The 23,201-nt window shown below is 39.0% G+C and overlaps 1 protein-coding gene across 3 annotated transcripts in view; it reads left to right on the plus strand.

The window, feature by feature from the left end:
• Window positions 1-23,201, plus strand: part of LOC104009496 (neuron navigator 2) — a 233,440-nt gene that overhangs the window by 206,143 nt on the left and 4,096 nt on the right. For all 3 annotated transcript variants that reach the window (XM_087742978.1, XM_087742988.1, XM_087742993.1), the window contains 15 exons: window positions 1,235-1,318; window positions 1,928-2,039; window positions 2,527-2,672; window positions 5,190-5,362; window positions 8,119-8,272; window positions 8,806-8,965; window positions 9,461-9,561; window positions 11,307-11,402; window positions 11,563-11,731; window positions 13,766-14,001; window positions 15,236-15,390; window positions 15,860-15,931; window positions 16,407-16,603; window positions 17,058-17,176; window positions 22,228-22,431. In XM_087742978.1, coding sequence (XP_087599104.1) covers window positions 1,235-1,318; window positions 1,928-2,039; window positions 2,527-2,672; window positions 5,190-5,362; window positions 8,119-8,272; window positions 8,806-8,965; window positions 9,461-9,561; window positions 11,307-11,402; window positions 11,563-11,731; window positions 13,766-14,001; window positions 15,236-15,390; window positions 15,860-15,931; window positions 16,407-16,603; window positions 17,058-17,176; window positions 22,228-22,431 — 2,178 coding nt within the window. The remainder of the gene's footprint in view (window positions 1-1,234; window positions 1,319-1,927; window positions 2,040-2,526; window positions 2,673-5,189; window positions 5,363-8,118; window positions 8,273-8,805; window positions 8,966-9,460; window positions 9,562-11,306; window positions 11,403-11,562; window positions 11,732-13,765; window positions 14,002-15,235; window positions 15,391-15,859; window positions 15,932-16,406; window positions 16,604-17,057; window positions 17,177-22,227; window positions 22,432-23,201) is intronic.

Raw genomic sequence — 23,201 nt, forward strand, 5'->3', positions numbered from 1 at the left:
CCTCTATCTAAAAACTTGCTTTATATTTTAGTTCCTGTTTTCTATTTTATTTTACATTTTAAGGTATCCTTCTGAAACTTAGGAGTGATGTTTGGGGTTTTTTAGTACTGTCTGGAAAAAGATTTAAACTTTTTGTGAAAAGCTCTGTGGCAAGAGCGAACTACTTAACTACTTGAGGGTACCTGAAAACTATGACTAAGTAACCTTTTACACGTTAATAATGGCCCACATAAAAAGTCAAAGATTAAGTGTGATTTCAAAAATGAACAGCAGGAGATGTTTCGAATCTCTCTACATTTTGCGACAGGAGGTCTTTACACGTCATTGCTTGCAATAGCCTGGGGACGTGGCTAGATAACCAGGGACACCCCTCCACACCTTTTTGGTATCAGGAATGCTTTCAGGTGACAAGGTGTATGCCCTAAAGCATCCCTTAAAAGCCTCAGTTATGTAATCTATGAGACATTTAAAAAAAAAAAAAAAAAAAGAATCTAACATGTCTTTCTGTTTCAGCAAAGTGGCAAAATGTGTTTTCTGTTTATCACAAAATCGAAGCAGCTTAAAAGTACATGAACAGGATTAGTCTGAGATGTGGCTCTTCAAAGGACCTTAACTCCTCGGGACCCAGAAGGTGGTTTTGTTCCCAGATGTATGCTGGATGTAGGACTGCACATTTTACAGAATAAATGAGAATTCCAAACCGGAAAAAAAATTCTGCTTTGCTGTTCTGTTAGAGTCTGTCTGAGGTAACTGTCGTGGCTATTGAAATCACGGTATCAGAGAAGTGGACGTAGCAGCTGGCTGAGGAGCCACCATCAGGAAATATCCTACTGATGTGCCAGGTCACAGCGTTACTCCTACGTCTGTGTTTTCTAAAGTGTTTGGTAGCAGCGGCTGCCAAGCAGGGCATGGTTTATAGCCGAAAACTGCATCGTTTCATAGTGCGCTGCTAGTAGTAGTTGTGTACGAAAGGGCTGTCGTTTTCTAAAATTCTGAAATTGGTGTGTTACCTTCGGCATCTCTAATTTTCCACAATTAAATTGTTCCTGATAATTTGCAAACGTTTTCACAACGTATGTTCTACTCATGTGACCTTTTCTAATCAGTGTTGTTTTTTTCTTACCATTTACCCAACAAACAATGCAATGCAGGAGGTGGTCCATTTAAATACCTGCAGAAATAGTCTTGTTTTGGGGGGAGAGAACAAACTACTTCTGTATGGTTTAACTTTCAGGCTCACCTGGTGGCAGCATTTGAGCAGAGCCTGGGGAACATGACGATCAGACTGCAGAGCCTGACAATGACAGCAGAACAAAAGGCAAGCTTGAGAAGTGTTTGGGGAAGTCTTAATTTCTGTTTCCAGCATTGTTGCTCGTGCTTCTTTTGTAGTTGGGGCGGGGGGGAAATCACATACGCCGTTTGCCTTAGTTTCCTCAATTGTGGTGATGAAGTAAAGTGTAATAAAAATTTTGTATAAAATACTCATCTTCCTTACTGGAATGTTGTGACAACTGATCGGGTTATTCCTATAGATTGTTGCTTTCGACACAAGTCTTCAGTATTGCATATTTTTGTAATAAAATTCTTCCCAATGCATCCACATGTGCACGTTCAAGCGAATCACCAAGAAAAATCCTTGCAAGACAGGCAACGCAGGGTTTTTGGACAGTATGCTTGAATATACATTATTTCTGTATTACAGAGCATGTACATTTTTTTTTTGTATCGTAATAACCAAGCTATTTTACAGCCTATTGAGGGTGTGCTTCCCCAGGTAAACCAAACCTCATTTTCATCTCCTTGTAGGTATATATTCCATAAATTCTCTATTAACTACCAATACTCGCATTGAAATGTGGCTTCTTTTGGAGCAGTTAGATGCCATCTGCATTTTCCAGTGTATCACCATTTTTTTTTCTTATTCAAGGACTCAGAACTGAACGAATTAAGGAAGACTATTGAACTACTGAAGAAGCAAAACGCTGCTGCCCAGGCTGCCATCAATGGAGTCATCAACACACCTGAGCTCAACTGCAAAGGTGAGAAGCAAGTGCTACGTTTAGCGACTGTGTGGTGCTCATGAGACTTTAGAACTCTTGGTAATATCTGATGTAACCATCAGAGATCAGCTTTGTCTCATGACCGTGCTCTAGTTCCTTGTTTTGGTATCATGTGGGAACTTCAAATGGGTATCTGTGTAAATAGTGCGGTCAATTCTATAGAAGTAAATGGATGTGTCAGGCACATAAGAGGGCATTTTAACAAAGCTTTTCCACCTTCAGTGTGAGCTCACTGAATTTACTGTAAACATTTAGTAATTCACCCATCTAGACACTGATGTGAAGCAGCAGAGATCCCCATTTCAGAGCTGTCAGGCACTTGGCTTTTTCTTTGGTGTTTTCAGTAATTTCCAGTATGAAGTCTGAATACACTCCTGTCTTATCTCACTTCTCTTATTTATGCCAGTAATTTACACTTATATCAAATTTCTTAAATAATTTTGACACCGCCTCCATTTGTATTCAGGACCTGGAGCTGCTCAACCCGCAGACCTGCGGATCCGAAGGCAGCACTCTTCAGATAGCGTCTCCAGTATTAACAGTGCTACCAGTCACTCCAGCGTGGGAAGCAACATAGAGAGTGATTCAAAGAAAAAGAAGAGGAAGAACTGGGTGAGTGTATTTTAACAGATTGTGTGAGGTTTATATAAAATTGTCAGAACATGCACGGTGAAATCTAGCCGCTCAGCTCCTCCTTCCTCCCCTCATGCAACAGGTCAGCACAAGGACTGTGCACTGTCTAAATCCTGTGTAAACTCTCTTTTGAAGGCTTAATTGAGTCATAGGTGATGTATATGCGTGTGTTGACTCTGCCTAGGATTGAATTTTAGCTTGACAGCCAAAAGGCCAGTCTTAAATTAGAAATAGCTGTCAAAGATCAGTTCTGGCTAAAAGTAATAAGATGTCCAGCCCCTTAGGGAAAACTCGGTGTCTGTCATTAAAGTAAAGCAAATCCACAATGAGAGATCATTCTTACTTTTTTTTTTTTCCTTTTTGGCTCGTAGGGCTTTCTTTTAAGCGAACATGTTAAGCACTTTAAGAACTCTGTTTTGAACATTACCGTGGAGTTCTACAACAAAAAAAAAATACCAATTTTTTAAAGTTTACTGGAATGGACATTTATTTTGCAAGATTTTGCAATACTTACCTGTCATTTCCCATTTTTCCTTCCTTGCTCATCATGTACTCTGTACAAGGTACCCTGTACTGGAGGAAAGGTACATTCTATTAAACTCCATTTTCAATTAGACCATAACTGCCTTAGTGACCTAGTCTGATTGTAGTTTGGACTAAAGTCCCTAGATCCTTTATTGTAGCCAGTAAAGCAATCCACCCCTTCCTTCCCACTGAATTTAAATCTCCCTGGATCTTTTGAGTGTACAGATACAAAATGTGGTTTGAGCTGGTTACAGCTTGATTTGTATTTGCACAATATCCTCTCAGAAATGTGTATGAAACTCCTGACCTGTAAGAAACAGCTTCCTGAGCAGGTTCGTGGGTTTTATTTCGCTCTTATCCCAGTGGTTTCATTTTGATATCTTGTGAGCTCCTTCATAAGAGCAGTATTTTCACTCTGCCCCTTAAATAATTGGTTGAATGGAAACAATTGTGACACAAACCTGTTGTAGTCGTTAAGCCTTAGTTAAGATAAACATTTTTAAAATTTTTCCTTTAGCTTCTACTCTTTGTTATTGTAACCTAGTAGATATTATCCTACATCAGCCTACACTTCTCATTCATGGGATGACTATTTTTAAAGAAGGTTAAGGAAACATCTCCTTATTATAAAGAGAAATAAATAAAGTTTTCATGAAGTAAAAGAAACAGGACAGTATTTTTATGTTGTTATTAAAATTGAGTACATCATTGCTGTAAAATGAAGATTGGAAATTAAAGCAGTAATTTACTGAGAAAAATATATAAGTCGAGTCTGATTCACACATTGTTTATTCTACAAAGACTGCGGAAGTTCTCAGCCAAGATCTTTTTGTTATATATAGAAACAACACAGCTGTCCATTCAGAGCTGAAACACCAGATTTTCAACATTTCTCACTGTAGGAGTCTTTTGTCTAGTTTTAAAATAACTTGCAGCTCACATTAAGCCGGCCTTTTTACAACATGTAATTTGCGATAGCGTTAAATGGTGTTCATAGAGTGTCCCGAGTTGGAAGCGACCCATGAGGATCATCAAGTGCAAACCCTGACTCTACACAGGGCATCCTAAAAGTTACACCATATATCTAAGAGCGTTGTCCAAACGCTTCTTGAACACTAACAGTTGAACTGTAACTTTGGGATAACATCAGTTTAATCACATGAATATTCATTCTTTTTGTTGTTTGGAAAATGGCAGTCACATTAAAAAAGGTTATTTTAGTGGCAGGTAGGTAGAGAAGGTTCAGTCTTTTCATCTGGTGGAATACCCATTCCTGCAAGGAAAAACACAATATTAACTTGGCTGTTAGCCAAAACATTCTGTCGCTAAGGTGAAAATATGATTTAAATAGTTAAGAGATTTGCATCTGGTGTCTCCCTCAAGTAATGCAAAAAAATGACTGTATGTTGTTTGAAACACCTGGTTTTGGAAAACACAGGGTTCCAGTTTTAAAGTAACTGTTGGTCTTTGTTGATTATTGGTCATGTTTGTCTTAGAAATCCAAAGCTTTCCTTATCACTGGCTTTATCTGTTAAAACATGTCTTTTTTCCTTCCCCCACTTCCTTTTGCTTGCACTTCTTCCGGCAGGTCAATGAGGTAAGGAAGACCTACTTTAAACTATGAGATACAAAGCTAACCCGTCCATTTACATCACTAACCATTTCAGCATCATTAACCTTGTCTGAGCCACATTACATTATAGCTGCAAGTCGTTACAACATCGCTGTAAAGCTTGTTGCACTGAACAGAATTTGCTATAAAATAGTTATCTTAAAACTAGGAGGCATTGATATCCAGTCCCATTGACCTTATTAATTAAGCTTTTTTATTCTTTTTTACCCGTATTAAAATATATGCGAGTATGGCTGTATCATTTCGTGTATTTGCATGTTACAGTTTTTACTCTGTGGCTTTTTTTGCCTGGTTTCATTCTTACTAATGTGCCTACTGTTGTGGTCTTGTTTTTTCAGTTACGCAGCTCCTTCAAGCAAGCTTTTGGTAAAAAGAAATCTCCCAAGTCAGCATCTTCTCATTCAGATATTGAGGAGATGACTGATTCTTCATTGCCTTCTTCACCAAAGCTACCCCACCATAACTCCACTGTTTCAACGCCATTGCTGAGAGCTTCCCATTCCAATTCTCTGTAAGTGATTTTTAAATTTTTAAATAGAAAATGGAGTGGAAGACATCTTGCTGCACTGGTAGAAGAAAAGAGAAATATCATGCTTTGGAGAGATCCAGTGTTTTCCATGCTAGCTTTACAGGACATGTCTAGGCCACTTTACAGAAACTAGCAGAGGCAAGACGTACCCTACACCATCCTTTCCCCTGTGGTTCCTCTGTCTAAGAATCTGCACATCTGTATAAGCGCTCCAGGAGTCTGACAGCTGTTCAGTTCCATGCACTGCTAAAACCAGCGGTTCACCGTGAGGCCACAGCAGAAGACACAGTGGGCCAGACAGGATTGTCCTGTAGATCAGGGCTGGTCTGTTGCCACTGCTCAGTCCTACTCCCAAGCATCACTTCTATTATCTCCCAGAGCGGGGCTGTGGTTTTTTAAGTGTTTTGGGTACAATCCTTAACCCTGTCATACTGGCAAAAGAATGAGCGAAGATCACACTTTCAACTACAGCCTATTTTGAATGCTCTGTAGTCGAAGAAGATTACAGGCAGAGAACAGAAAAGTTGAATTTATATATTCAGGGAATTAAAGATACGTAAGCTGATTCCCAACCCAGTACCTTTGCATTAGTGTCCAGGAAGCCAAAATCATTGCATTGTTACTGTAGTATAATTTAATATTTCATTGGGGTGCTCTCTCAGCAGAGAATACATATTGAGTATGAAGAGTATTTATAACCAGGGTGACATTGGAGTGCAGAATTAATTGGATCTCTTGCTGTTAATGAAAGAAGCCAGGCCAACTCTGGGATTTTGTTTTCTCTGTTGGATAAAGACAGCACATATTGTACTAACTGTAATGATGAGTTGCCAATTAAGTTGACAAATTCAGATAAAGGTTTACTGGATTTATTGGAAATCAAACAGCATGAAACAGCTGAACTCATCTAATGGCTTGTGCCTGATGAATGGAGAAGATCCGCTCCTCACTCCTTCTGTACCTCCCCAGCCACCTGTGCCATGTCCTTCCCTTGCACTGGCTCTGCTACTTCCCGGACAACTCCACTGAGCCAATGCAACACGCTAAATTATGTGAAAAATAATTTGACGGAACCGTGAACAGGTTTTTTCCCCAGATGGCTGAGTTGGCTTAGCTCAGGGGTCTGATCAGACTCATCAGAGTGCCAGAGCTGGCATAAGCAAGCGGACATGACAGCAGCACAGCCGGGAGCAGGCTGGGGAAGAGGAGTGAGAAGCAAATGTGTTCTTTGGGTAGTAGCAGGCTATTGTATAGGCTCATCTGCAGGACCAAACCATACCCGTCTGCTTGTGTGTGTATGAGAATGAGATGTAGATTTTAAAGTCAGGACTTCTGCCCTGCTGCTTAACTCATTTTGTGTTCATGGGAAGGCCACAGGCAATCTTGATTCTTCATTTTGGCCACCTGTGAAATAAAGTTAAATAATTGCATTACCACGCTGTTTTGAGTCTAAACTCACGTTTTGGAATGTGCTCGGAAAACTTTGTAAAACAGATTTTCTGTTCGTTCTACTCAGTAGCTTCATCACTTGAGTAGGATAAATAAGTACAGAAAGTTGTACGAGGCAGTATTGTGAAACATAGGATTACCTGACAGCCTTACGACCTTGTAGATGTCATGCAAAGCTTCCAGCCTGATTTCGGATCAAATACATTTGAGTAACTACCCAGACTTGAAGTTTTGCCCATCGCTTGTTTTCACATGAAGAGGTGAAAACAATAGCAATAGTTTCCAGCCATATAATAACAATGAAATGTTAGTAGCAGAAGATGATCCCCTGTGATTTTTTTTAAAGCTTCTCCAGTCTCTCGAGGCTAACTCAGTGAGTTTGTGGTGACTACAGCAAATTTGTGCGTTAGAAATCTAAGGCCAGAAAATTGTCAAATGATGATCCCTTCTGTCATCAGTCAAAATGCTATGTGCATATGTCTCATCTTGAAGTGAAAGCCAAAAGGCTAAACGTGAGAAAAGAGTAAATATGCAAACTGAGGGAAGCTAGAGCACAAGGAAAACTTGTGTATTTTGGCTTATTGGCTTCTTGGTGGGGAAAACATCTCTCATTAACCTGATTTAGGGAGAAACATTTTAAATTAAATCTCTCTCAATGCATGCAGCTGTGTAGTTGATCTTCATATAGATACACTTACAAATGTGCTGAAATGTTACTTACCCAGAATCCTTTTTTTGTGGGAGGAGGGAAGAAAAACGCCACCAAAAATTTTTTAAGCATGAGTGCTTTAAAGCGAGCAGGAATTTATCACGCTTCAGTAGGTGTAGAGTTCTAAAGCCCTCCAGAACAGTTCAGGGAAACCCAGCTGTGCACACCTGGTGAGCTTTAAATCTGTCTGTAAACTCATCAATCTCCAACCAACTGCTGTTACTGCCTGCACCCCCTTAATTTATTTAGATTTTGGCTTTAGAAGTTTTCCTTTACAGCAACTACAATGAAAAAAATGAAGACTATCCAAGTCTTAGTCACTTGTAGGTCACTTCCAGAATTCTTTTTCAGATGCTGATTAAAGAAAAATAACCCTCAGACATACTTATTTCACTAGTCTCTAATGTTTCCATGACCTATTTAATATCAGATTTATGGTATCATTAATCCAATAAGCCAAAACTGTTGCCTGCTTCCTGCAGAATAAAAGGGTTTTTTTCCTCCTTTACTAATAAATGATGGAGTAACAAAAAAGGTAACAAATGGTCTCGTTCAATGTCTATTTTTCAATCTTCTCCAGTATTTCTGAATGCACTGACAGTGAAGCTGAAACGGTCATGCAGTTACGAAATGAGCTAAGAGACAAGGAGATGAAGTTGACTGATATTCGTCTAGAAGCCCTTAGCTCCGCTCATCAGCTTGACCAGCTTCGGGAGGCAATGAACAGAATGCAGGTAAGAAATAACTGCCCCAAATACTGCAGTCTGTGGTGTTGTGTTAAAGATTGGCCAACCTCCCACACAGTAAAGATATGAAAGAAGGTAAATTTGAAGTTTTTGAATGCTTACTAAAAGTTATGTCTAGCTTTGTGCCAATGTTAAACCTTGTACCTTCATTAAAAGTCAGCTTGAACACAGGAATTGTGCTGCCCTCAACTCTGCAGCTGTAACTGATTCAACCCTAGAAAGCTACGGGGAGATCATTGACTGTCAGCAACCTCTTAAAATGTTCCTGTGCTCTCTGACTTAAAGTAGCTGCATTTCAGTGTTTAGTAAATTCCCACACATTTATGTTTTCTAAGATACTTTGACAAGCTTCATGGAAGGGACATTGTAGTAATTAAAATCATTAATTTATTAAAATAAATTAAAATATTATGAAAATGGCATTTCTGCTAAGCTAGTATGTATTCTGAAGTTACTTATGTTGCTCTCTTTTAAGTGTACGTTTTCACTGTGCCTTCTAACTCCTGACTTGTCTTTTCAAGAGCGAGATTGAAAAATTAAAGGCAGAAAACGATCGGCTGAAATCTGAAAACCACGGCAGCTGTAGCAGGGCTCAGTCTCAGGTTTCCATTTCATCCTCCCCAAGACATTCAGTGGGTCTCTCTCAACACAGTTTGAACCTCACGGAGTCAACCAGTCTCGGTGAGTTTAATGAGAAAGGCGGTGGGCAGGTTTTATCCTGCACTTGGAAGATTTGGTTTGGTTAGCCATGGAAAAATGAAAGCATGAAAATTATTAACAGTTGAGGTGTGGAAATATGTCAGGAGCTGGCGTAAAGCCTTCTTTTAAAATGTCGTCATAGCTCTGCTACGCCCTAGATCGGAGTTGTCCAATTATGACCTCAGCTGTGAAGAGTCATGGTTAAAGCCATTTAATGGTGTACGTTTGCCAGAGGACATGTCATAGGAAGGAAAATACAGAGTAACTGACTAATAATTTTCAATGTCCTTTACTTTTTAAGAGTGATGCTGGTATTTGGTAGGGAAGTCAGTAAACCTGGTTCTTATGTTTTACCTCTGGGCATGTGAAGCCCAGATGTGTTGTGTTTGACTACAACAGACATGTTGGCATAAACCAGAAGGGTCTTCAGTGTTATTAAGATACAGCTGTGAAGCTGTCGATGTTTTCTGTTCACAGACATGCTGTTAGATGACACTGGTGATGGCTCTGCCCGGAAAGAAGGAGGCAGGCACGTCAAAATAGTTGTCAGCTTTCAGGATGAGATGAAATGGAAGGAGGTAAGTTGTGGTTCATCCCCAGCTTTGAAATATAAGTGACTTTGGAATGGGGCAGAGGATTCAAATCCAATTTGTTTTGGAGGCTTTTATTTGCAAAAGACTTTTTTAAAGTTTTCTCTGCAAAGTAGTTCATTGGTGTATCACTAGTGATAGCCAAGGCACTAAGCCCCCACGTCCTTGGAACTGCTGAGAGCCAACACCGCCAGTTCAGGTTGCCTCATGGACTCACCTGCAATAGCTTTTGATTTTACAGTTTCTTGTTGGTGCCATCAGCACTGGCCATGAAGCATGTCGGTAACACAGGACTGCTAGACTAGATGATGTGTCAGTGGTGTAGGTGATAACATCACAGTTTAAGCCTTTCAGTAGTATCTCTGAAAAACCAGGCCACTCTTTCAGCATCAAGGAGGTTAGCAGACTAGTCTGCACCTTGGGATAGCATCTGTTTAAGACTGATATGTTAAAAGCTGCACAAAGCTCTTGGGCCTTTCTGTTAAACTTTTCAATAAAATTCTAATTAACAATGGAACCAATCCAGAGCATAGATAGAAGGGGCACCGAAATGCTCTAAGCATCGATATTCCACAAGAACATAAAGGATCCAAGCTGGGAGATCTTATCGTTCAAGTTGTCCTCTCTGGCACAAGTTTCCCATTTTGAATGACATCTTTCAGATGATCTCCATTCTCGAGTAATTCAAAGAATCCTAAATACCCAAATAAATTTCAGATATTGTAAAATTGCAGCCCACCTCATGTGTGTAATACATGCATGAATGTACTATACAATCTTTACCAAGCACTGACCTTGCTATCTCACATTATGAGTCCCTGTAAAAGTGTATTTAAGAAATAATTTCATGTCTTTTGTAAGGGAGGGGACATGACAAAAATTTGAATAATCAGAAATAGAATTGACTCAGCAGATATTTCCATTAAATACGAATTTTGCATTAATAAATTACAGCCCTGGATAAGCAAATGAACAGCAAAACTATATTGCTAATTCTATTGGACTCCACTGTGCTCACAGTTAGTAAAGTTGCCACGTGGAAATGATTCCTTATGTTTTAGTTGAAGTCTTATGATAGAAATTAGTTTTTCTTCATTGAATGTTTCACAGCTATAGAAGAACAGAAAATTGAGGTGCATTCTGGGTTTTTAGTCTGCTTTAGAAATCAGAAACAAAATTATCCACTGAAGTGTTGTGATATACCAAACATAACACACAAGTTGTTATATTTACATATATATGAAAACCTCTCTCTATATATAACTATATATATATATATGTATAGGTTTCTATGTCCATGGCAGCATTTCTAGAAGTGAATAGGATAAACCTTGCAAATGCAACATATTTGATTGGGAAGTCATGGAAAAATGAACGTGCCATGAACTTTTCTGCCTAGAATTTTCCTAAGAGTGTTTCTGTCTTTTTGCTAAGCTGTAATCCTCTCAGAGGTTTTTTAATTGGTGATGGATTGATTAATAAATAGGTTTTACTTAACATCAGCACCACTTAAGTATCCTTTAGATTGTGACTCCAGCACTGTAGAAAATGTTTAGTAGAAAAGAAGGATTTCCTATAGCGTTCAGAATTCACCATATAGAGTGGTAAAGAGGCACCATAAATAAATAAATAAATAAATAAATAAAAAGGGGAAAAAAATAATTACATTAAACACACTTGTCTGACAGTTAGGATTTATTTATTAACTTAAATTCACATTTCTATGTGTTTAGGATTCGAGGCCTCGCACCTTCCTCATAGGCTGCATTGGAGTCAGTGGCAAGACCAAATGGGATGTTCTGGATGGGGTTGTGAGACGGTTGTTCAAGGTTAGTGAGTAAAGTTTGCGGTGTGCTTGAATTCTCCTCTTAGATTTTGATGATACCAAGCAATATTTAACTTGCTGTGATTATTACTATTATAGCGTGGAACAAAGTCACAGAGACTTCAGTGCTGCCTAACTTTTCATGTCCCTTTTTTTCCCTGTAGGAGTATATCATTCACGTGGATCCCGTGAGCCAGCTGGGACTGAATTCAGACAGTGTTCTGGGCTACAGCATTGGAGAAATCAAACGCACTAATAGCGCAGAGACACCTGAGCTGTTGCCCTGTGGCTATCTAGTTGGAGAAAACAACACTATTTCAGTTACCATCAAAGGTAATTACTCTTGACCTGTCTGTTGTAGTTCTCACTAATTACAGTTCTATCAAAGCTTGCTGTGTCAAGAAACTCAGAGGAGTAGAAACTTTTTATTGTGTTTCTTTTCCCTGGCCCTACCTTTTATTTACTTGTCCTTCTATTTTCATTTGATAAAGAGAGCACTTAGGGTATGCTAAGTCTCTAAATTCAGCAAATTTTCAACCTTTAACAGTAGGAATAATTACACATACAGCAGTTTTCTCTGCATATCTTGAACTGATGCCTGGAGTTGTCCTGGAGAAGACCTCACACCACAAGGGACGTAATGGAGTTGTTTGAGCAGCAAAGTACCTTCCAAATGAATAAAGCCTCAGAATTTCATTACCTCTTTGTAACAGCTATAGTTGTTATTTCCTTCATGCAGAGTAAAAAAAAAATCTTGATTTAACTTGCTTGATTGGTCTCGCTGAAGAGTCCCTCCTTAGGCCCAGTGAGGAGGGATCCCAGAATTCATGGGACACCTTAAAATCTGGATTTTTTCAAAATGTATGGTTTTCAGAATTCTCAACAATTTCATCATATCATACTGATAAGAATTTAATGCTTATATTTTTCATACGGTTACTCAGAGAACCATTTTTATGTGAAAACTATACTATGAAAGTAGATTTGAGGGAAAAAAATCCTCAACCACTGCATTTTGAATGTACATCAGTTTGCTTGAAGTCACACCAGTGAAATCTCACACAGATCTGCATACAGATCAGGTGGTAGAGTATTTGAGAGCATTGCCACACACTCTGCAGCTCAGCTTTGAAACTTGGCTGTGGCATTTGACTGAAAGTAGTTTGATGTTTTAATATTAGTGTAAAAAATCAATTACCTTGGGTAGCAAATCAGTGGGCAAGAAGACAAAATAAGCCATGAAATATCTCCATTTACTGAGGCTTGATGTGAACCCAGGGTATTCTGCTTACTTAGAATACATAGTCCAATAATAAATCCCAACTGAAATATTGCTTAAAGTCTAGCCGCATCTGTAAAGCTGCGATCTGATTTTATATTTAACTTGCATTGGCTTGACTTGTGCTTTGAAGGTTCATATGTGATAACAGTTTTCAATAAAACAGAAATGTATTTAATCAATTTATGGAAGATCACTTACATATACCTTTGAGATATAAAGCTGCCTATATAAATATTTAATATTCCAAGTAAGCACTGAGGTGCAAACATTTCTGTGCGTGACCTGCCAGCTTCCTTTTCTGTTGTTTATTTTGAAGCACTGTGTATTTTCCCTGAGCCAATTCTGCCTAAAGTGACTGCTGACATTGCGTAAATGCTTATCAGTAGGAGTTTTATGTTAGAAGAGATAACTATCAGCATACAGAGAAGGAGTTTAATTACAAGCGTTTGGGAAAGTAGGGGGAGTCGATGACAGCTGGGGTTTTTTTTGTCTAGTGATTCAAAAGTAAACAGGTAAATTCTGGATGAATGCATACCGTACATGGCGAAATACTGCAAAATGGATGGTTTATGTGTGAAAAATGTGGCCTGGCATCATTTGTATGGCAACTTTGATAGTGCTGTAGATGCTGCAGGGTGCAGCTGAGTACTTTGAAAACTGGGAGAGGTGAAGCAGGATCCAGGCAAAGCCCATAGGTCACTTCTGCACTTGTTTTACCAGCTTTATATGTGTTCCCCTTGACCACGGGAGATACCAGAGTGGGGAAGGGATTTATCGCTGAAGTTAGAAACAGCTTGGTCAGGTCAGATCTAAACCTGTTGTTTCTACGTGTTATTTTGGGGTTTTCTCCTTCTATTACTGGACCCAAGTACATTCACCAAATCACATTTTTCAGTTCTCCAGTTTGACTATCTAGTCATTTCAACTAATCTTGATTTTTTCAAACTCCACTAACGGGATTGCTTTCCAGCATTACAACTACTTAGTAAAAAAAGAAAAAAAAAAACAAACCAAACTTTAAAAATGCAGGTAATTTGGACAAAAATTGGGAATCCCTCTAAATGAGGAATTTTTTCCTGTTGCAGGTATCTGTGAGAACAGTTTGGACGGTCTGGTGTTTGAATCGCTGATCCCAAAGCCTATACTGCAGCGTTATGTCTCTCTCCTGATGGAACATAGACGGATTATCTTATCTGGCCCCAGTGGAACTGGTAAAACATACCTAGCAAATCGTCTGTCTGAGTATATGGTCCTTAGAGAGGGCAGGGAGTTGGCCGATGGCATTATTGCAACCTTCAATGTGGACCATAAATCCAGTAAGGTAAGGAAATGGAAATCATCTTTGCACAATTTTTTTTGCACTACCATATATCAAAAATGAGAGACTTCTCCATTATTCATCCATCAAAAATTGATTTTTAAACTTATCTTTCTCTTTAAAGCGTGATGTTCATCCTGAAGGGAATAATATTTAAGTTTTTCAGAACTGCAGGTTCATCTGGTTACGGGCCTGAAATAGCAAGCTTCCAGGTGTATATTTAAACACTTAAAGGTGTCACGATTTTCAAGTGGTTAGGAGCCTGAAAATTGCTGAGGAAGTTAAACACCTGCATAAAATTCCCAGCAACTTAAGCAATCCCTGTTGCATGTGGGCATTTTTCCAAAAACCCTCAAATGCATCTCTAGGCTGTCAAGAGTTTCTGCAGCTGCAAGTATCGGCAGTTGTAATCTGCATATGCTGGGTTTGGAGTGACTGTTGTTCAGGCACATTCCTATGCCGGTAAGGCATGTCTCTGCTTTTTTATGTGCTGCTGGTTTTGCTGAATATACCTCCAGTGAATGTCTAGATTAAAGAAGAAAAAAAAAAAAGCTGTATATTTGATGGCCTTAGGCGCATTTTCCTCTGGAGGAAGGGGATGGTTGAAATTGTGGTTGTAGGCCACTGGTATAATTTGAGACATGCTATGGAATAACTGCTTTAAAGCTGCTGAGAGCATTTCAACCGCACCCAGTCACCCGGCAGCAGCCCCGCAAGCTCGTCCTTCTTTCCCGGCGTTACCAAAGGCATCCAAATTTGGGCTCTGCCGAGGGATGCTTTATTCCAGATTAATTTTATTGGCTGTATTTCAGTAGGCACACAATTGCAAAAAGATACAACAAACCAAGCTGGGGTGCAGAGTTTGGTTTGGTGTATGGAGAGTTGAACAAGTTCCCGAAAAGAAAGAAAAATACATTTCAGACCTCTGAGTGTCAGATTAGGACAACATGAATGAAAAAATGCAAACCAAACAAGAACATTTTACCCCCCTTTTAGGCCCTTATCTCACACAGGATTTCTGATGTAGTCTTCGAATCTTCAGCATAACCTACAAAAGAGAAAGAAACCTATATTCTTCTGTTTTCTCACAGAAAATGTGTTCATTTGTAGGGTGGCAGGCTCTTTTGCTTTAGATTTCATGACAAAGCCAGTAGCTTATTTATCTTAACTGGCTTTTCAAGGAATATGATGAAAACTCTCTTTATTTTTTTTTCTTTTCTTTATATATGCATTGCAGGAACTCCGCCAGTACCTGTCCAACCTAGCAGACCAGTGTAACAGTGAAAATAACGCTGTGGATATGCCACTTGTAATCATTTTGGATAATTTGCATCATGTTAGCTCCCTAGGAGAGATCTTTAATGGACTTCTAAACTGCAAGTACCACAAATGGTAAAGAAATAATATCAGAACGCATTCCAAATTTCAATACTGCAGTCAGACCACTGCTGTTGCGAAATGTAGTCACAAAACAACTCTAAAGTGGACCAAGATGGCCAGACCGTCCATATTATGGACAGGGCTTCAGAAGCTTTTTCCTTCATAAAATGCTCAATTCCTCTGAAGTCAGTAATAAAAAAGTAGTAGAGGGTTTGGGTAATTTGCATTCACTTCATGCAGTAGATCTTCAATACTAAAACCCCATTTTTAGTGAAAGTTCCTGCTTTGAGATTTCTGTTTTGCTTTCAGAATTTGATGTTCTCAGAAGTCAGATTCTCAGTAGAGAATTTGGTTATAAGTAACTACAAAAACCTTCTTTGACAAAAGATGTTTGAATAACCTTTTTTAATGTTGAGATCTTACTAAAAAGTTGTTTTTCAAAATTTAAAAGTATGATTTGCTTGATTTTTTTTTTTAATAGTCCATATATTATTGGCACAATGAACCAAGCCACCTCCTCAACACCTAATCTTCAACTTCACCATAATTTCAGGTACTGTTTATTCATGTTTCTTATTTACGTTTGTGGGCTGGCAAAGGAGTAATGGCTACTGAGTCATCTGAAATTGTTCTTATCAGCTGAAATAGCAAACTGAGAGAGAAATACCATTCACTACTAGTTGCTGCCCTAACATGTGCAGCTTTGTTATGATGCTGTTATTAAAGTAACTGCGGTTCCTAAAATTTTACGTTTTAGAGAATTGTTAAGATACTTGATCCTCTAACAGATTTTATATAAGATAATAGGCAAAGCAGATACTGCATGAGAAATAAGCTGAAACAATGCACAATACAAATTGTTTCATCTAGTGAACTCATCATTCCAAAATAATTTTTGCTAAAAACATGTGGCTGGGATAACCCATTGTGATCCTGATCATCATCTAGAAATAAGGAATTTAGCCCAGAATAGGTATGTTCAGTAGCATGGAAGAGAAATAATGGACATTTCTGCTGTTCTGCCATAGATGGGTGCTATGTGCTAACCACACTGAGCCGGTCAAAGGCTTTCTTGGCCGTTTCTTGAGAAGAAAATTAATTGAAACAGAGATCAGTGGCAGGATGAGAAATGCAGAGCTGGTTAAAATTATTGATTGGATTCCAAAGGTCTGGCAACATCTGAACAAATTCTTGGAGGCTCACAGCTCATCTGATGTTACTATTGGTAAGTGCTCTGCCCATATGCCCAGGCATATGTAAATGTACGTATTTTATTTCCTTGTATGTCAGGTGCATCCTTGTACGCTTCCTAGTGCTATATCAGGTAAAAAAGGTCTCTTTAAAACCCTACTTTTAGATGGCAGTGTACTCTGGGGCAAACTGTACAAGAAGTTTCTAAACTTTTTTTTTTCCCCACTTTTTCTAAGAAAAAAGGACTTCTTTTTAAGTCCTGGATACAAACTGTGTTATGAAATCTGGTTAATTGTTTTCACCTTGAAGGCTATAGTTTTTCAAGTTGATTCAGAGGATTTTTGAGCTCTCAGAAAGAGCACTTCACAAGATAGCTATTAGTGTTCTCTCATCCTTGGCTTCTTTGTCCAGAGAACTGGGAGTTGTTGTTTGATCCTATTTTGAAGCATATCATGATTTAAGTGTAATACCTGAATTTCCCTTTCCAGGTCCACGGCTCTTCCTCTCCTGTCCGATAGATGTGGATGGTTCTAGAGTTTGGTTTACTGACTTGTGGAACTACTCCATCATCCCATATCTTCTGGAGGCAGTTAGAGAAGGGCTACAGGTGAGCAGGCAAAAGTGAAAAAATCCTAGGTCTTGAATGGTATCTATTCAAAAGGCAGCACAGCATCGGACAAAACTGAATAATGGCAACATTTTCTGTAGATACAACTTTGCACACTGAACACCTGCATGTCTGTGAAAATGCAGCCTAAATTGTCATTAATTTCAGGCAGAATTATTCTCTTCAAACGATTTTGAAATACGGAGCGGCAGGACTAAAAGTCCAGATTAGATTTTCTTAAAGGTGTTTAGATGCCAAACTACTGATGTTTTCAGTGGGGGGAGTTAGACAGCCAAGTATCTTTCAATAATCTGTTCCAGAAGCACACCTTAAAATTATACTGTGCATCTGAAAAACATGTTTGTGGTCATTAACTTAGTTATGCAGGATTTTCCTTTCTAAATCAAATCTTTCAACAGAGGAGGAACAAAGCTGTGTATGGAGAGAAACGTATTAATGAGTGACAGGATCAGTATCAGTGACATTTTGATTACTTCTCAGTCTACAGGATGAATTTTTTAGTAGAGTCCTTCATAATTCTTTCAGAGGCCAGAGTGAAATAATCAGTGATTGCCTGTACTTAGTAACTGATTCATTCTCCAGCAATTTGGATAGTTTTAAGCATTATCACACAATTTTTAGCATCTCTATGACAATAAAGCATGTTGGAATCGGGAGGAGAGTTCAACAGAGGATTGCTATTGACTTGCCATGCTATGGAAAGGAAAATTGCCATGCTTTTCCAACTATGGAAAAAATTACCTTTTTTTATTCTTCAGTCCTCTCTTCACAGAATAAGCATGGCAGCACAACATTTAAAAGACCCTTTTGGAGATAGCATAATCAAATATCAGTAAATTCTGAGCATTGCATGCATGAAATCTAGACACCAGATCACATACAGAAATAAAAAGGTGGATCACAGTGAGACTCTAGAAGATTGAAAAAGGGCTAAAGGTAGATGGAGAATAGGAAATTATGACAATGCTTTGGGAGCTTGTGTTTTGGTAAGAGGACAAATGCTGTTTTGAGGGCATAAGCTATAATTACATCTGATAGAGGTAGGAAGAGAATAGTAATTCTGTATGTAAAAAGACTTATTAGAAAGATAAAGTGGAAAGGGTTCAGAAAAGAACAGTGGGTATCACCAAGATGCAGAAAGCATTATTCAGTGAGAGAGATGAGAAGCTCAAACTATTCAGTTTATTCAAGAGGACGCTAAAATATTACTTGGTCTATGGGAGTCTTCTGTTTTAGTCTTGCAGGGAAAAAAGTCTAGTGGATGTTTGACAGTTTGGACTAGAAAAATTCAAACTATAAGCAAGACATGGCTTGTTATTAGCAAGAATAATTAACAGTTACGAAATGTTACTTACAGAAGTAATAGGTTCTCTATCACATATGTCTCTGTGTCTGAAGTCTTTCTGAAACATGAAATAACTCCAAGTACAAGCTCCATGGAGACCCAGTTGTGTTGCAGAATGGTTCCTTCATGTTTTTGAAAAATAGTTCTCTCCATTCTGCTGCTGCTTAGGGCTCACCATGGCAGTGTTTGTCAGGCTGCCTTGCCATTAAGATATGTTAAAAAAGCATGAAAGACTTCTTTTGGAAAATACTGGGATTTTGTTCTGATTTGCTTGTTTATTATGTTTCTTTTCCATGCAATACCGTTTCTGTATTAGAGGTTCAGCTCTCATCTGCGTGGAAGTACACTGCAGAGAATGGAGAAATCATGAATATGGACCAGTCTGAGTACTTGAAGAAGTACTTAAAAAAAAAAAAAAAAAGAGAGAGATTTTACATTGTCCAGTTAACAACTACCATGGGTTTCATTTGTTATCAATACAGCAGAGATTTATAGACGTTAACAGAGAGAGAGAAGACAACTTTGTCACAGAAAACAGCTTTTACTAATGGCTCCTTACAGTTCTATGAAATACATGAATTCTTCAACAAGTTTGGTCAGAATTTGTGCAAACTGTGTTTGCCATTTGAAATTTGTCAGTGCCTGGAGACCTCATTTTCTTTGAGACGATTGTGTTAAGCTCTTAGATGTGAGGAGCGTGATAGGTCCTAAAGTACAACACACACAGAGGAACTTTGCTAGAAATAGAACAGGAGAACCATTTTACATAAAACTTCCTATAAAGGAAGGTAATGGGAGCCAATAATCTTTTTGACATAAAACAAGTTACAGGAGAGCGTGTGACTTTGTTTCCTCCTGGAAAGGAGAAAACTGCTACTCACAGTGATCCCTGAGCTCCTTGTACTGTGTTTTGAAGCTCTCCTATCAGCTGATCAGTAGGTGTGGAAAGCATTGAAAAATCAGTAACAGAAATTAAGAGAAAGAACAACAATTAATAAAACCATCTTTTTGCTTGCTTGTTTTGCCTGATATCTGCATCTTTCCTTAGGTTATTTGAGTGGCTTGCGTTCCAAATGTAAGGATTTCAGTTTCTCACTTTGTGCTGTAGATTCTGTATCCACTTCAGTGCCATTTCCCCAAATTCTGCAAATTCATTTCCATTTAAATAATTCCCCAATTTACTCTAGAACTTCTCTTTTGTTGAGTCTGTAGATAAGAATTAGACTTCGGTACTTGAAGAGTAGCCAGAGTGGTGCTAATTAACATGCTAATGCTAGAAATGTGTGTTTCATTTCGGGATATTTTCTGTCCCCCACACCCACAAAGGCTTCTCCAAGAACACATCTTCTCTCATGAAATTGCCTGCCAGAAAGGAAGGGTGGACTGCTGATTTCACTCTGATCTCTGTGGATCTAAACTGAACTATTTTTATATATCTGTTTCTCATTTAGAGAACTATTTTGGGTCAAAGACAAGCGAGCCAAATGGATCCTTACAGTAATTGCTCCCATTGCAGCTGAGTTTTTTTGTTCTTCAAAACAGGGATGTGAAAATTAGTGGGTTATATAAAACCCCAGTTCTTCCTGCTTGGTATATCGATAGAGAATGCAGCACCAGCAAAAAGAGGACCCAAAATCCCTGCGGCTTCCTGCCACTACCACTCGTACTCCAGTCATTTCTCTGTGGCGCTTTGTGAAGCGACCTGTTAGGTTCTTGCTCCCCTGATTGCTCTCTAGAAAACATGCACGTGAAGAGGATGGACAGAACTGGTTGCTGTGGAAGGGAATAGTGAGTTAGTCGTTCAGTCTCTCATCGGCTGAAGATACGTGGTGATTTCACATATTGAAATGGGAATTTTACTTATTAGCTAATTTTCAGAAATGAGCTAGGATCCACACAGACCTTCTAGATAGCAAGAACATGTGAAAAATATAAAATCCTCTCCACTTAGCAACTGGCATGCATTGCTGTAAATTCGAGAACAAGATTAAAATAGGAGATCTGGGTTACCACAGCTTGAAGACATTATGCTGGGAAAATAATACAGTACAGCTCAAGGCTGAAGAGTATTTGGGTTGTGGAAGAGGCTGTGTTTAAGCTTGCCTAGCACCATCTGCTGGGCACCTCTGCTCTGGGCTGGGACTTGCTCAGTTCTGCTTCAGAATAAAGCAGATGTTGGCATTTAGAGCAACTTAATACTTTGTGATTCCCGCATGGCATTTGGCTGCCGTCTATGACGAAGCTTGCATTTACATCTATCATCTACGTTTCACCTAAATCTTAAGTTTCTTGTAACTGCTACAGGGAAGCTGTAGTGGAATAAAGGACTTCGTTCCACGTGTGTAAATTAACACAGCCAAATTTTCAAAGAAAGGGATAGGCTGTGAACTACATGACATCATTTAGAATGGAAGCCGTTGTTATTTTGTAATATTGCCTAGGAATCTCTGTCAAAGTGCCATTCTGACAGCGCTTGCCTGATGGATACCTGCAGAAACACTCCGCTGCCATGTAGGAAGATCAGATTTGGGTTCATTAACCATGCATCTAGATGAAATCAGTCTTTTGCGTTCTGTTTGGATGCAGCATTTTGGGGACCTGGTTGCACTGGAAGCAGTCGTTCGCTTCTGCGGTGCAAGAATGTTCCAGGGACTTCTGGCAAAGTGAAGAACAGCATTTAAAAGCTCAAAGGTTTGCTCTGACTGTTGCTGTTTGGCAACGGGGAGGATAACAACATGGGTTTGTGCAAAAAATAAAACCACAAAAAACCCAAGAAGAAATAGCGATGAGGAAAGTGAGCTAGTCTTAGATCTGTCAGAGAGCTGACGGATTTCTTTGTTAGTCCACTGCTTTTCCCCCATGCATTGTGCAGGAAAGGGAGAGTTCTCTCAGTTCAAGTGACAAAATGCCAGTGATGAACTCCAGTTGCTGAAGGATGTTTAGGCTGAAATTCATTAAACAGAAGTAAACATTTTAAAGTCACTTGAAGTTGTATTTATGCTTTTGAAAGTCACGTGGCATTAAAATGAAGTTATTATCTAATTAAGGCAAACTTAACCAAATAGAACAAGAAGAATACCTTGGGATTCAGTAACACGGTCTGTTCAAAACAGAAAAAGTTTTTGAAATACAGCTTGCTTACTTGAAATAAGAACATGAACGTAGCCAAATCCTGCTGGCGCTTTTTCTTGGTTGAGTACAAAGAAATTCCACTGACTTGAAAACCTTTTGCTATGACATCCATCATTCTTGCCTCATGACAGGTCTCACGTTTCCTCCTACACATTCCACTGACGGCGTTTCCCAACGACAGTAAACGTAGATAAGGCAGCTGCTGGCGCGATCCGGATGTCAACGTTGACGGCCTCTTTTGTGTATTGACTTATTTAAGTTAACCTTTCTGAAGTGAGGTTATTTTCAGGTCTCTCTTTCTTCAACTGATGCCAACAGAAGGGCGCTGCAGTCTCAAATGAGGTGGTCAGCTGCTTCCAAATCAGTTACCATTAAAAATATCTAAAACTTTGTATGTCATTAGGGTAAGGAAAATCTCACTTGTTTGTGTTCAGCCCTTCTTGCAAGTGTTACCTGCAATCAAAGACTCATGGCACACTCATTTTGGTTAGGTAGGCACTGAATGAAATGGTAGACTAATAGGAATGTTTGACATGTTTTTATGCTTTTCCAGTTGTATGGGAGGAGAGCGCCCTGGGAGGATCCTGCCAAATGGGTAATGGACACCTACCCCTGGGCGGCCACCCCACAGCACCATGAGTGGCCTCCTCTGCTACAGCTGCGGCCTGAAGACGTGGGCTTTGACGGGTACTCGATGTCACGGGAAGGCTCGACCAGCAAACAAGTTCCAGTGAGTGATGCTGAAGGAGATCCTTTGGTAAGCTCTCATTTTTGAAATGGCAGAACCACTTCGTTTCCCTCGTTTCTAGGGATTAGAAACAGGAACAAAAAAGCCAAGGACAGCTGAGGGGTGATTGAAAATTTTAGAATGAGAAGGGAATGTTTCTGGGGAAGTCATCAAGTCAGCTTGGGGAATGCATTCACACAGAAAGCCTGTACAGTTTTGCAAGAAACAGCAGCAGAAGCTTTTCAGATGCATTTGTTGAGGATATTTTGAGGATTAATTTTTTGAGGAGTGACTGGGGATGTCTGTAATAAACTTAATTTCTACATTGTGGAATTAAATATGTGATCTTGTTAGACATACTTGAATAACACAGTCGAAGCATTTCATTTAGCCTGTTGTGCCACAATCACAAAACAGGCTTGTTGCTTTGGCTTTTAGAGCTATAGAGCTATATTCTTTTTAGAAAAAGTATTTTAGAGCTATATTCTTGACCCCAAATGAAAATGGAGATTTTCAAAGAATATATGAACTAATGGTCTCCCTGACTGGTGTCTAATTTATGAATCAGAAATACCGCACAAGCATATCGAGAAATGTTAATGTGTACTCATATAGAATGTATAAATTGAGCTTGACGGTAACACTAAATACACATTTTCTTCCAATGGGAAACAGTTATTGAAGCTGCTGTGCAGACTGAATGCCCTGAAACTGTTCTGTTGAGGTGTACATTTTTCTGGGCAGTTGGGAGTATACAATGTGTGTTACAGTTTTTACTAGCTCATACATACATATACAAA

This window comes from Nipponia nippon, unplaced genomic scaffold, assembly GCF_047370975.1.
Source record: "Nipponia nippon isolate SJK-2023a ecotype South Korea unplaced genomic scaffold, ASM4737097v1 scaffold_10, whole genome shotgun sequence".
Taxonomy (NCBI): Eukaryota; Metazoa; Chordata; class Aves; order Pelecaniformes; family Threskiornithidae; genus Nipponia; species Nipponia nippon.